This window comes from Rhinolophus sinicus, chromosome 3, assembly GCF_057876585.1.
Source record: "Rhinolophus sinicus isolate RSI-liver-muscle chromosome 3, RSI-T2T, whole genome shotgun sequence".
NCBI classification, from domain to species: domain Eukaryota; kingdom Metazoa; phylum Chordata; class Mammalia; order Chiroptera; family Rhinolophidae; genus Rhinolophus; species Rhinolophus sinicus.
Window position 1 is genome coordinate 169,825,944 of NC_142503.1, and position 13,205 is coordinate 169,839,148.

A 13,205-nucleotide genomic window follows, 5' to 3' on the forward strand; every position below is an offset into this window, starting at 1 on the left:
CCACAGAATATTTGAAAAATTGGTAAATATAAACTAGAAATCAAAATGTCCAACTCCTCTGGAAAAATACAAACCTGGGCAACAATGAACCAACATTCCTGAATGGCAAGAATTGTCTAAAGCTGAGTAAGCCTGCCGGCTGTAGAGGTAGTGTGCGCTTCACAGCCTACCACTATCCCTCCCTCTCCCTACTATCTGGCACCAGCACTGCTTTACACATTGCCATAACTACTGGCCCTAATAGGCATACAGTTTTGCTACCCTGATTCAGTCATTTATCTGCTGTGGTTTCCAGGAGCTCATCATCCAGCCTCCCTCTTCTAAATCCACTTTAATTTTTCAAAGTTATTCTAATAATGTGAAGCATATAATAGAAGCACTTCTCCAGATGTCTTTAATATTAAAAGGCCCACATCAAACTGTTGGCTCATACTGAGTTTGTGAACAATTAAAACCCCAGGTTTCCCTCTCGTGACTTATCTTATGAAGTTGACTGCCAAACATGGTCTGCTCTGATGAGAACCTATAGTTCTGGCCTGAATTTCTATATTTCTCATAGGGATTTTGTGATTATCAACTATACCATAGTATGAAATATACCACAGTATGAAATCACCAAAAGCTTTGAAATAAAACCCTAAGCAAGCACAAAATATTTTATCATTTAAATATGCATAGACTGTATACTGACAAGGAAGGTGTCTCTGTCAATAAATGCATTTTATGATTTTTAGTTTTATATGCTTTGGGGGTTTTTAGCTGCTTAAAAATATGTCTTTTAAAATATATTAAAACCGAACAATAACACTGATTGGATATTACCTTGCTGAGAGATACCTTATCAGAAGTGCATTTTATTCAAGAATGACCTATAAAACCATATCACCCACTCTCTTTCTATACGCTTTATCAACTAAGCTGACACTTTGCCTTACTACATACAGAGGAGCTAGATAGATTTCACTTGTACCGGATTTACTTTCTGCATACAAAGTAGAGGGTACTAAAAACAATATCACGTAGCCCTGTTGTTCACAAAATATATTTAAATCATATCAATGCTTTTGAATCACCTCTTAATTTTCATATTTTTATTTTCTTTTATTAGGAAGAAGTGGTTATGAATCACTTTCAAAATTTATTGCTTATCAAACATGGTCCACATCATTTATTGTTAATATCAGAAAGTGGAAAAAAAAAATATATATATATATTTTAAATCAGGATAGCTGATGCAAACTGCAATGCAACAAACAGAAAACAACATAATCTAAACTACCCCCAGGCTGTCTGTGGAACAAGAAGCCACAGGCCTGGGCGGGCAGAGGGCTGACACCACTGTGCTTTTCTCTCTGTTTTCCCTCTCATGCCTTTCTCTCTTTTGTGTTTAAGATCGGAGCACAGTGCTACTTGGAATGCTCGGCGCTGACTCAGAAAGGTCTCAAAGCAGTGTTTGATGAAGCAATCCTCACCATTTTCCACCCTAAGAAAAAGAAGAAATGCTGCTCCGAGTGTCACAGCTGCTGTTCAATTATCTGAGGTGGCTTGAGACCCACCTCCACCCCCTCTAAGGGTGAGAATGGCAGCCAACCTCTGCGACCAAGCTCAAGCCAATCAGGAGGGCATGACCAGAGAGGAAAGCCCTTCACACAGAGGCTTCTTCTCCACCCTGTGAGCCCCCCAGCACAGCACACTAGCCAGCCAGCTGCCACGTCCTCCCGACCAGCCAGAAGCGTCCACATTGCACACTCTACAAGAATGCTGAGCCCGGGTTTCAGCGAGTGCCACTGCTGACCACATTGGAAACAAAGTCAAAGCCATCTTGCATCTCCCCAATCTCATGAACGTGAAGCTCATAGGAAACCATTGCAGTTTCCTATCCATTGTACTGGTGGCCTTACTTGATGTCTTCTACAAAACATGGGAATACAATACTAACCTCTTTTTCTGAATCTGCTATTCTACCTATGTGTCTTACGTTCATTTGTATTAAGACATTTACTAATTTACCAGTTTGCTCAGGCCTTACAAATCCATACCAAATTAGTCTAAAGACAGAGTATTTTATATTCATTTCTATTTTCAGCAAGTTTCTACCAATGCTGTTAGAACCAACATGTACCTCTGAATGCCTGACTATAAGAAGGTACAAGAACAGGTTAAAACTTTTGGAAATATTCAGAGCCATGATCTTTGAAGCTGGTTGAAAGAAAACACCACCTGCATTGTTGCAGGTCCACATTTTTGCCAAAGATTCGCCCTGGAAATGCTTACATGAATAAGTAGCCTTATTTTTTCCATATTACATCGTCATGGCAAATTACAAATGAACTGTGTTTTTAAAAAGTAGTATTTCTGCTTTTCAATCGGATTGGTTGGGGAAAGAATATGGCAGACCTATCATTTAAAATATTCTTTCTTCAGAAAAGTGAACTTCCCTACTCCCTCCCTCCCCCATTGCATGCCCTTTTCCTCCCTTGATTTCGCACTTTCTCCATGCCCAATAATGACCTAATCTAAAAGAAGAGTCTGGCCCTGGGGCATGAAAAAGCAAGTGCTTAAAAGTCCCCAAAAGTTAAGCAAAGTGCCTCAATTTTCCTCTTGCTTCAACTGAAAGTACAGTTGTCCCTCTTATCTGTGGTTTCCCTTTCTATGGTTTTAGTTAACCACGGTCAACTGCAGTCTGAAAATATTAAAAGGAAAATTCCAGAAACAAACAATTTATAAGTTTTAAATTTCGCGCCATTCTGAGTATCATGATGAAATCTTGTGCCATCCAGCTCCATCCCACCCAGGTCGTGAATCATCCTTTGTCCACTGTATCCATGCTGTATATGTTACCTGCCCATTAATCACTTAGTAGCTGTCTCAGTTATCAGATCAATTGTCATGATATTGCAGAGCTTGTGCTCAAGTTACCCTTATTTTACTTAATAATGGCTCCAAAGTGCAAGAGTAGTGACATTGACAATTCAGATATGCCAAAGAGAAGTTGTAAAGAGCTTCCTTTAAGTAAAAAGGTATGTGTGTATAGAAAAAACCATAGTATATAGGATTTGGTACTATCCGTGGTTTTAGGCATCCACTGGGGTCTTGGAACTTCCCCCACAGATAAGGGGGGACTGCTGTACTTCTCAGCTTGCCCCCATGTAAGCTCCCATTCTATTTAAATGACATTTTCCAAGTAGAACTGGTACTAAAATATTGCTTCTCCCTATTCCCCATACTCATTGTCCCAAACATGCATTTAGGGACTAGATCCGTGAGTACCAAACTCTGGATCCATTTCTCCCCTGCTTTCTAAAATTATGTGCTGCATAGAACAGGGACTTTGGCCTTGGGGAAGTAAAAGCCCCTAGTAAGGTTCTGCGTCCTTTCTGTATGACTCTTCCAAACATCCAGGGATTCTTTTTATCACAGACTGAGTTACTTCCTAGCTTTTAATTAGAGACTATGAAGGCTTCTAATTAGTCGTATTTGCTTACAATTATCCTAGAAACATCCAGGTAGGCACTTTATTTTTTATTTCAATTGCATAAGCAAAGTGCCTCTTTGCAGCATGAAATTACACCAATTTTAGTTTAAGAATTTCCAGATTCACACTCCTTTTGTTGGAAAAATCTAGTCTTTCTAGTCTCTTCTGCTCCTGGAGGAAGCACATGAAAACAGAAGAACATGGTGTGGGTCCTTTCTGTTAAGACCTTCCATGATACCCCCTCAGTGTTTTGGATTTTATTTGGTTTTTTTTAGAATTTCTGAAATGTGTTTTCCCTTCTTCCTCATTTCAAATTCTATTTCCATTGCTAAACATTCTCTTAAATACACACACACCAACCTAAAAGAAAAACGGAAGTTTTGTAAGTCAAAGCTTGACGAGAAAACAGGATTTTCTGCCTTTGTAAATGTAAATCAACCATGTATAAACTATAACTCTGCAGAGGTTATGAATTGATCCTTTACAAACAATAATGAGCATTTAGCCCTGTAATAAATGAAGTGCTGTTAGCCAGTTTTGTTACATTATTGCATGGTTACATCTTGCTAAAGGGCCATTCCTCACTTCTCATTGATGTGGATGAAAAATTGAAAGCAATATGTTTGCTCGACCAAGGAGAATTTTCCAGATGTGTACACTCAATAGGCAAATGGTTCCTCAGGCCATCACCTCCCTAGTGGGCCAAGGAATTAATTTGTTCACAGTGGGAAGATCACTCTCTTTCCTGGAACCAGAACCTGGAGAGAGACTGTTAGTGTGTGGGTGGAGCACAGGCTCCTAGAGGTCGTATTGCATAAAATAATGAAAAACAAAGCAACCTAAATGAGTTAATATCATTCCCCCAAATTAATCATGCATTCCCTATTTCATGGCAAGATGCGGTTCATTTCACTAAAAAGTATTTTCTGCCATTAGATCAAATACAATTACATCCTGAAACCAAAGATAAGAAGAGACATAGAAATCTGAAGAAGAGTCCTTTAATGGTCTACACCATTTTCAAAAGTCAAGAAGGGATAGCCGATCTCCATTTGAAGGTAGAGTCTTAACTTTTCAAAGCTAGAGGAGGCCTCCGAAACTATAGTCGAATCCCCTCAGTGTACAGATGAGGAAACTTAAGCCCAGATGGGTTAAAGAAGATGTTTTGTGACAGAGCTAGAACAGATGTCAGTTTTTCTGCTTCCTACCCAGTACCCTTCAACTCAGTACTGTATTCATTATCACACATATTCAGTTGGACTTTTAGAGGTGCATTTCTACACTAGTATCTGTTTTCCTATAAATCCTAGACACACTTCAAACATATGATTTAGACCACTATAAATAAGATAATCCATCAAACTAGTAATAACCTAGAGATAAGAATTTGATTTACATGTGATATGGCTGGAATCCACAGCATGCAATGTAATATAATCCCACTCTAATTGCACAGTATAAGGAAATATCATCCCAATCTAATAGTTCAACCAAATAACTAGTCTGACAGATGTTTTTTCAGTCAGATGCTTGGTTGGTTGTCAGAATTAATGGACTATCTGGGCTATTTTGGAAACACAAAAATACTAATACACAAGTCAAAACCATGTCAACAGTAAGAAATCCAGGCTGATTTCTGCCAAGAAAAGTTGTACTCAAAGAAAGAACAGTTACTGAATGCAGTAACTACAGCAACCCTAAACCAGGAAGCTCTAACCTGAGAAATCAAAAAATAAGTCAAACACATATCACAAGAAGGGTCCTGAGACTTCAATAGCAATATGTCTGATCATGATGTGCAAAGAACCATTGTAAGGTTCTGGTCCATAAGGGCCAGATGAAGTGGATATAACCATAAACAATTTTCATAGGCCCACCAAGAAGGAAATAAAACTTAAATGGAGAAAATAAAAAGTTAAACCCAGAATTTGAAGCCAAAACATGTCATTATTTAGAGTTCTTGTGAGCAATAACCTCACAAAGTGGAGAGTCTTCAAAAAGAAATATTTGACTTGAGGTAAACCTTTAACGATGCATCGCCTTCATAAAGGGCAACTTATCCGTGAGACCAAAGCGATGGAAGATTAGAAATGGAGGTTTTGCTTTAAAGGAGTGTTTGACACCATGCAGGAGATGATTCTCTAACCATGTATGTCTTTGGTTTTAAATCTTCCCGTTTTTAGAGGCCAGGATGCAAAATGTGCATTCTCTCGCAACAGAGAAAACCACAAGTCACCAGCTCTTCTGTTAAGAGTCACTGAGTAGGCTACCCAAGAACAAATCAAGACACTCAACAAAATATTGTCCTTTCAAGGACCATTAGTAACAGAAAAGAAAAGAGAAGGTCAGGGAAATCGAGTTTCTTACAAAGGAAGTCAGGTACTGTTTAAAAGGAAACATTTAGAGAATGGAGAGAAAACGAAAAGCAAACACAAGACAAAAACACATACCTGACAACTCTCCCAGAAAATTGCTCAGTTCTGCCTGGTCTCTAGAGGCATAGGGAAAAAAGGAGAACTGTTAACGTGAAGAACATTCTGTATTTCTCGCTATCTAAGCAGAGTCAGCCAACAGGCTTACTTGTGTGATAATCCTAGATAATTCCATTTTGTGATTCATGAAAAATGGATGAAATGCTGGACCTGCTCTTTGGGTCTTTGGGGGTAGGGGAGGCATTCTTTAATAGCAATGTGGGTCATCACCCTCGCATTTTCTCTGTTAATATAAAACAAGCAGCCAAGGGAAACTTACTGAGAAATGTGAGTGAATGAATTCTTTCAAAAGTTCCTTGAGAATGAACATGACTTAAAACCTGACAAGATGACTTTGGGATATCTGTAAAGACAGTTACTTGTATGAATGATATTTAATCATCATCAGTGACATATCTCTAAGTAAAAAGACTGCATTTGAAATGCATGACAGCAGTGCTCGCTTCGGCAGCACATATACTAAAATGCACAACAGCAATAACACAGAACAAAAATATGAGATGAAGCAACAATTCATGGCACTTCCATGGTCAACAAAAGCCAGAAAGAAAATTAAAGTGCCCAGCTCTACACAGAGGCACTTCAGGAGTCAGAGGTTCGGCCCTGCTCCTTGGAGATCTCTCTGGGTTAGGGCAGGATTGAGTCAAGAAGGGTTTGGCTCATCTCTGAATCTGTGGGATGAAAGTTCAACTACAGTTCTTGGCTTTCAACTTCCACTACAGGAAATGAGAGCAAAAGATGCATGATTAATCTTGGTCACCATCTATTTTTTTTCTCCTTGGGGGATATTATATCACAATCCAGAGTCGTCTTGTGCATGTTGTGTGTTAAACATGTTCTACTCTGGTGATTTCATTTTGTTCTGAGTTCTGCGGTAACTCAAAAACTTCATGATACTATAGCTGGAATAATTTTGTTGCATTGTAAGCCATGTCCTCCAAGCTTCCCAGAATATGCAGTAATATTTAATGAACAAGTTCTGCTCATTAAACAGAACAAGTTCTGTTCATCTGTTTTAGGGGATATGATGTCTGGGGCAATCTGAGAAGAGGGTCCCTAAGCCCATATCTGAGTCCTGCCTAGGAGCCTCCTAGCAGCCCTAGCTTCCCAGGGACCCAGCATAAGCCAGTCTTTTGAGTTTATGTTAATTCTTTGAAGAAGTAATAAAAACTCATGGCAGCGTGGTTTGTTTGGGGCAGCTTTGTAAATGCACACCTAAAAATATCACCACCTGCCATTTTTTCAATCAATATTTTTTAAGCAATTGGATTTTTTTCTCCTAGTGGAGCAGCTTATGCTGACCTCCAGCTACTCAGGGTAGCCCAGCTCCAGGGAGAGCCATTGTCCACAATCTTAGCTGTAGAGGGCGCAGCTCACTGGCTCATGTGGGAATCAAACCGGCGACCTTGGCATTAGGAGCATGGTGCTCCAACCACCTGAGCCACCAGGCCAGCCCTTATCTAGCCCTGTGATATTCAAAGTGTGGTCCAGGAACCAACAGCATGGATTTCCTGGGAGCTAGTTAGGACTAGGAAGTGAATCTCATTCCCAATTCAGATCTAATGAATCCAAACCTGCATTTTAATAAGACCCCCAGGTGATCTGTGTGCACATTAAAATTTGAGAATACTGATCTATGAGATCACCAAGTTTATCATCAGTCTTTATACCCAGACATGCAGCTGCCTGATGAAGAAACCATCAGCTTCGCCTGTCTCTCAGATGCTACCTTTTGGGTATCCTTTAGACTAATATTTGAGTGGTTCACATTTACTGTATGAATAAAAAGGCTTTCGGAAGTCCTTTATTTTTCTTGTCATATGCTGCCCAGCTGCAGTAAAGGAAAGGGTATATTTTGGAATCAAAAGGAGAAAAGCAGCATCTGGTTTGTAAGATCCGCTAATTCTAAAGTACTTCTGTTCTAAAAGTCTTTCTGGTTTTTATAAGGAAGAGGGAAAAAATGTCTTCTGAAATTATTTTCCATGAAGAAATAAGAAAGATTCATAGCCCATTAAGTCATAAAATGAAGATAAAACAAATCTCTGAGGCATAACACTTTTGGTGAAGCTTCTGTCTTCATTGCTTAAGATGATACAGTGCTCTAGATGCCAGAACAAGGATTGACTGCAAACAACGTGTCCTCTAAACAGGGCATTTCACAGATTTCTATTGTGATTGCCCTAAGCACAGACCAGAGTTATATTCACTTATTAAACACATTTTTATTAAACATTACAGGGAACCATGCTTTGTCCTTCCTACCCACACCCCACCTTATGTACAAGAGCCCTTAAAAAATTGTACACACACACACACACACACACACACACACACACACTCTGAAGCCTATCATCTTATTCAAGTTCCACTGTTGCTAAAGAAGTTATGACAGCAAATCATATCTACCTTCAAGCTAAGACAGCAGAAGGATTAACACTTCCTTTGTACCTGCAAATGGCAGAAGGACCTGATGTCATTGTGCACATAGTCATGAAGGGACCACCTGCTCCAGGAAGGACCTATTGCTTGCTGCAGCAGGCTTCCCTTTATGCTGTTGACAGAGTTCTGACTTTGGTACTTTCAACCAGGTGTCTTCCTTCCTGTTGTAGGCTGCGGGAACCCACTTGTGACCCACGATACCCTTAAACTGAAAAGCTTTTAAACTCAGGCAGCTGGCTATCCAAAGCAACTAGCATTCTTGGAAGGGTTTAGTCAAATCCAAAAACAGTCTTACCAAAGATTATTTTCATTATTGCAAATGTATCCCTGATTGCTTGCTCATAACCACTGGTGCAAGCTGCCAAAAGTGTTGCTTACACCAGGGACTGTCTGTCCTCCTGCAGCCTGCCACAGCGTGGCACACCTACACGTTCACTTCCTTCCCCAGGCCCCAGAATCAAGTCTATCTTATCTTCTTCATAAGAAACTAATAGGGTGAGTAAACAGGCATGACCAACCAATCTCCCTTCAAGAATCCATTTACTTGTAATTTTCACATATTTGACTCCCAGTCCCTTTATTGCAACAGTAACTTGAAATCCCAGTCCAAGATATTGGAGAGCTTCTCCTCATTTGAATAAAAAAATGTTTCTACTGAATTAGGCATTTCGAAGTAATCAAGTGCTAAAGAAGAGAGACCCCCTGATCAGAGCCCACTTGCTTCTCTTCCTCCACCTGCCTGGCGCTTACAGCGTAGAGATTGGCATGACTGGATTGATGATGGTACATTAGTCACTTTTGGCTTTGCCCTGAAGTTGGCTCAGATTTTGTTAATGCTGAAATTTGCAGCTGATTTCAATTGGACTTTGTTTTTCATTAACTGGTGTTTATGTTTCAATGGGGAAATGTTTCAGCATTTGCTCTGAACTTGCTCAAGCAGGAGCCAAAAGCTGAACAAAATTTTCCTCCTAAATACATTGCAACATATTTTTAAATGTTGGATGTCTTCCTGCCACTCAGTAACATTGATACCCCCCCCCAAATATTTTCCTTTCGATATGCAGATTCCAAGAGGAAAATGGAAGATGGAGGTTCAAAACAGCCTCAAATCTCAGATCACCTGCCTTCGATGGCACACCTTACCACATTGCAGACATCTTTGGAACTTGCAACACAGTGAGGCCAAGAAAGCGTGATCTGTTCCTGTGTTACTGTAGGAAGAACTTGCAAGCTAGCAGGATTCCATTTCTATTTTAAGTGCATAATTTTGCATGTATACTTCCTTGAGATAATAACTATTAATAATTCATCAATATCCTTTATTGTGTATGTATATAGTTTGTTAAGTGAATAAATGCTCTTTCAAATGATTTTAAGTTGTATAATATTTGTGACTCCAGGATATTTACATTTATCCCTTGCTGGTAATCCTATCTTCAACATCACAAAAAGAAATAAATTACCATTCTCATCTTGGTAATATTGATATTCTTTGTTAAAGCAAAATGTGTTTTTCTCTTTTGGGGACCGTTGTTTGTTTGGTTGGTTGGTTTTGGAAAGTGGTTGCATTTAGGGTTTGAATGACTTTCCAGAAGCCACAATTTTTTAACAATCAAGTTCAAAGCAGATGATCCTATGTATTAGGAAGCCTTTTTTGTTAACTCAATTATTCAGTATGCAAAAGAAATTGTACAGCCAGAGGAACTTCGAGGCAAATATAAAGCCAAAAAAGCTTAAGAAATGTTTCCTTTACTCCTGATAATGAGGACGTGGAACACAGAGTAGAATAATCCCTCTAAGTTCCTCACTGTTGGGGACAAGTCTCAGCCTTACACTACCAAATACGGTGCTTGGCCCCTGCTCCTCTTTTTCTAGTCCTTTCCCTACTTTTTGTTCCTTTCTTGTACACATCACCTCCTCAGAGGTCTTTAGCACCCCCTTCAGGATCACTACAACCAGCCATTAATCCTTCTAGATCTCACTGTACACAATTCCAAACAATCCTATTCATTAAAACAAAAGGAGATCATGAAATGCCAGAAATGCCAGAAGATTCATCTTGCAAAGGAGGACCAAAATTCTCCTCGTCCATTAAATTGTTTCACTAGTAAAAATTTTCAACAGAAAATAATATTTACAGAATTTGCCATAGAATGATTTAAAAGTTACTTCATAATAATTCACTTTAATGTTCTGAAGAAAACCAGGAAGGACAGGTGCACATTATTTTTTAAGAAAACGTCTCCTGAATGACGAAGGCAAGCTGTTCCTCTTGAAAAACTTTATAAAATACAATGTGTTTTACCAATGCTATGCTATTTTCAATTACATGTACAGTTCATTTGTTACCTTAGAAATGCTTTTTATTACATTAAAAATCTAATTAACTTGAGAAGTTAATTGGGTAACTGTAGCAGAGTTTGGTACTTTCCCGGTGCCTCATTCATTTCTTAACCAATGGAAGAAGGGAAGTGTGAATTACCATTTCAATCAATGGAGCTAATAAACCCAGAAGTAGAACAAGCTGTGAGAATCTATATTCTTCATTCAAAAAACACTCCCACAGAGTGGGGATATCTAGGAAATTGCTGTCATGCAGGGTGTCATGCGGGGTCTCTGGTCCCACTCCCCACATAAGAACACAGGATACAGTGAGGCCAAAAAGGAACACCCACGGAGCCATAGATAGGGGAGTCATACCATTATATTCTCGCTGGCAGCTGGGTTGGAGACACAGGAAGCAGGAGCCACACTATCCGCAACCTGCCGTCCTTTTCTCTGCAATCTGCAACCTGCACTCCGCCGTGCTAGCTGCAATCCGCTCTTGCTGGCTCAGCCACCATCTTCTTGCTAGCCCCCATTTCTGCCAGCGTAGCCACAGCCGTTATATTAGTGGCCAGTGGCTCACTGGTTACAGCTGACGGCCAACTAGCCACAGCTGATGGCCATCCAATCGCAGTTGATGGCCATTTACTACCTGAGCCAGCACCTTTCCACGTGAGGCCGAGACCCTGGAAACTGCACTCCTGGCTCTGTCCCCACAATTGCAAAATAAACATATTTCCAAGAGAGTTGGTTTCATCCAGAGCTCCCCTAAAAGGCACTGAACCATCATTCCCCTGCACCCAGTTTTCACATTACCTGGGGAACGACTTGAGAGCACATAACCTTCACCTCCATGGCAATCTCTCTGAATCTCCCGTTGAGGCTCCTCTCCATTTCTTTCTCAGTCTCTCTTGTTGTAAGCTTTGATTTGAGTGACAGCAAAGGATCATCTTCCTAGAGGCTATACAGGAAACTAGAGAAAAATTGCAGCCTCCATAAAACAACCAAGCGTGCACTGAGCTACCTCCAGAAGAAACCACAAGCATGCTACTCAGTGGTGAGAGATAGTCTTTCATCAATAAAATCAAGGACTTCTCCAGGCAGAAATAACTTGGAAAGAGCACACCAGAAAAGCATCGTGCTCCAACAGAGAGTTTGGTTCTGAGTAGGAGAAACCTGGCACGAGCCGCCGATCAGCTTTCTGATCGTGGGCAAGTTACTTGGCCTCTCTGAGCTTGGCTTCATCATCTGTAGAATGGTAGTAACAATGTGTACAAGCATGGTTGACACAAGAATTACAAAAAAATTATTCTAAAATGTCCTACTTATAGTCAGAAATCCATAAATAGTAGCAATAGTTATATCTTTATTTCCCAAACACAGTGCCTTGCACAAAATTAGAGCTAATAAATATTTATGGCAAGGAGGGAGAGAGGGAGGGATGGAAGGAGGAAGAGAAGGGCAGAGAAGGAGAAAGGAAATGGGAAGAGAGAGATTTGAAAGAGTCAAGTTTAGCACTGACAGAGATAGTTTCCTCTTTTTAATTAATAACTTTCCTGATTATAATATGTATTTATTGTAGACGTTTCCTGAATACCATGCATGAGGAACCCCATGGACTGTTAGCCAGCACCCCCGATCCTGCAGGTCAGAGCCCTCTGGCTCATCACTGCAGCTTTGCTGCCTGTTAAGGCCATTCCCTTCACCTGGCCTCTTACAGCTACATGTCATCACCTGGTCTCTGTTCTTCCAGACCCCTCTCACTTCCACTGACACCGAGGAGCCCAGTTCCATGGCAGTTTCTCCCACCATCAGCCCCAGTCTACAAAGAACAGCCACGCTCCAGCTTTACTAGGATGCAGGAGCCCGGCCCCGGTGCATTCCTTATTGCTTTATTGAAGGGCGTGTCCACAGAACCTGCCAGGTGAAACACCAGCTGGTGAGTTCTCTGCTCTTCTGTAATAAATCCGTTCTGACGGCCCACCTTTCTGAGCCTTTTGCCCTCACTCTTCCAGAACAGTTCTAGCCTGCTCTTCACTAATGTAAGCCGCTGTTTACCCCAGGCTTTAAAGAGCCATCCAACAGTACATTGGGACCAGATCTGGGTGTCCTGGCGCTGTTAAATCCTGAGTCATGGGAGAATGTCCCCAAGCTTATCCAAGCTCCTATCCTGCCACACGCCCTGTCATCCCAGTCTGACACCCTCAAGATTTATTCCTAAGCACACTCTACTGATCCCTGTTTATACTAATCCTGCTGTGAGGCAGCTTTGATGGAGAATCTCCTTCCTCCCACTACAAGGAAAGTCCTTCCCCAGCCTGAGACTTGACCCTAAATATCAAAGTTAAACCAGCGAGGGGTTGTGGGGAGTGTTTGAGAAGGGCCGGTATTATCATGTAAAGCACTCTCCCCAGATGGGGCTTCAGCCTGGTCTCCAAGGAGGGAGGATGACCTTCTCCAGCAAGGAGGAGTGG

At 40.7% G+C, this 13,205-nt stretch overlaps 1 protein-coding gene across 1 annotated transcript in view; it reads left to right on the forward strand.

Annotated features, from left to right (window-relative positions):
* The window catches only part of RHOJ (ras homolog family member J), a 79,529-nt gene extending 75,524 nt beyond the window's left edge, over positions 1–4,005 (forward strand). Inside the window, exon 5 of the mRNA XM_019733690.3 lies at positions 1,393–4,005. Within this exon, the coding sequence (XP_019589249.1) occupies positions 1,393–1,539 (147 nt within the window). The 3' untranslated portion in view covers positions 1,540–4,005. The remainder of the gene's footprint in view (positions 1–1,392) is intronic.
* Positions 4,006–13,205: the final 9,200 nt, after the last annotated feature.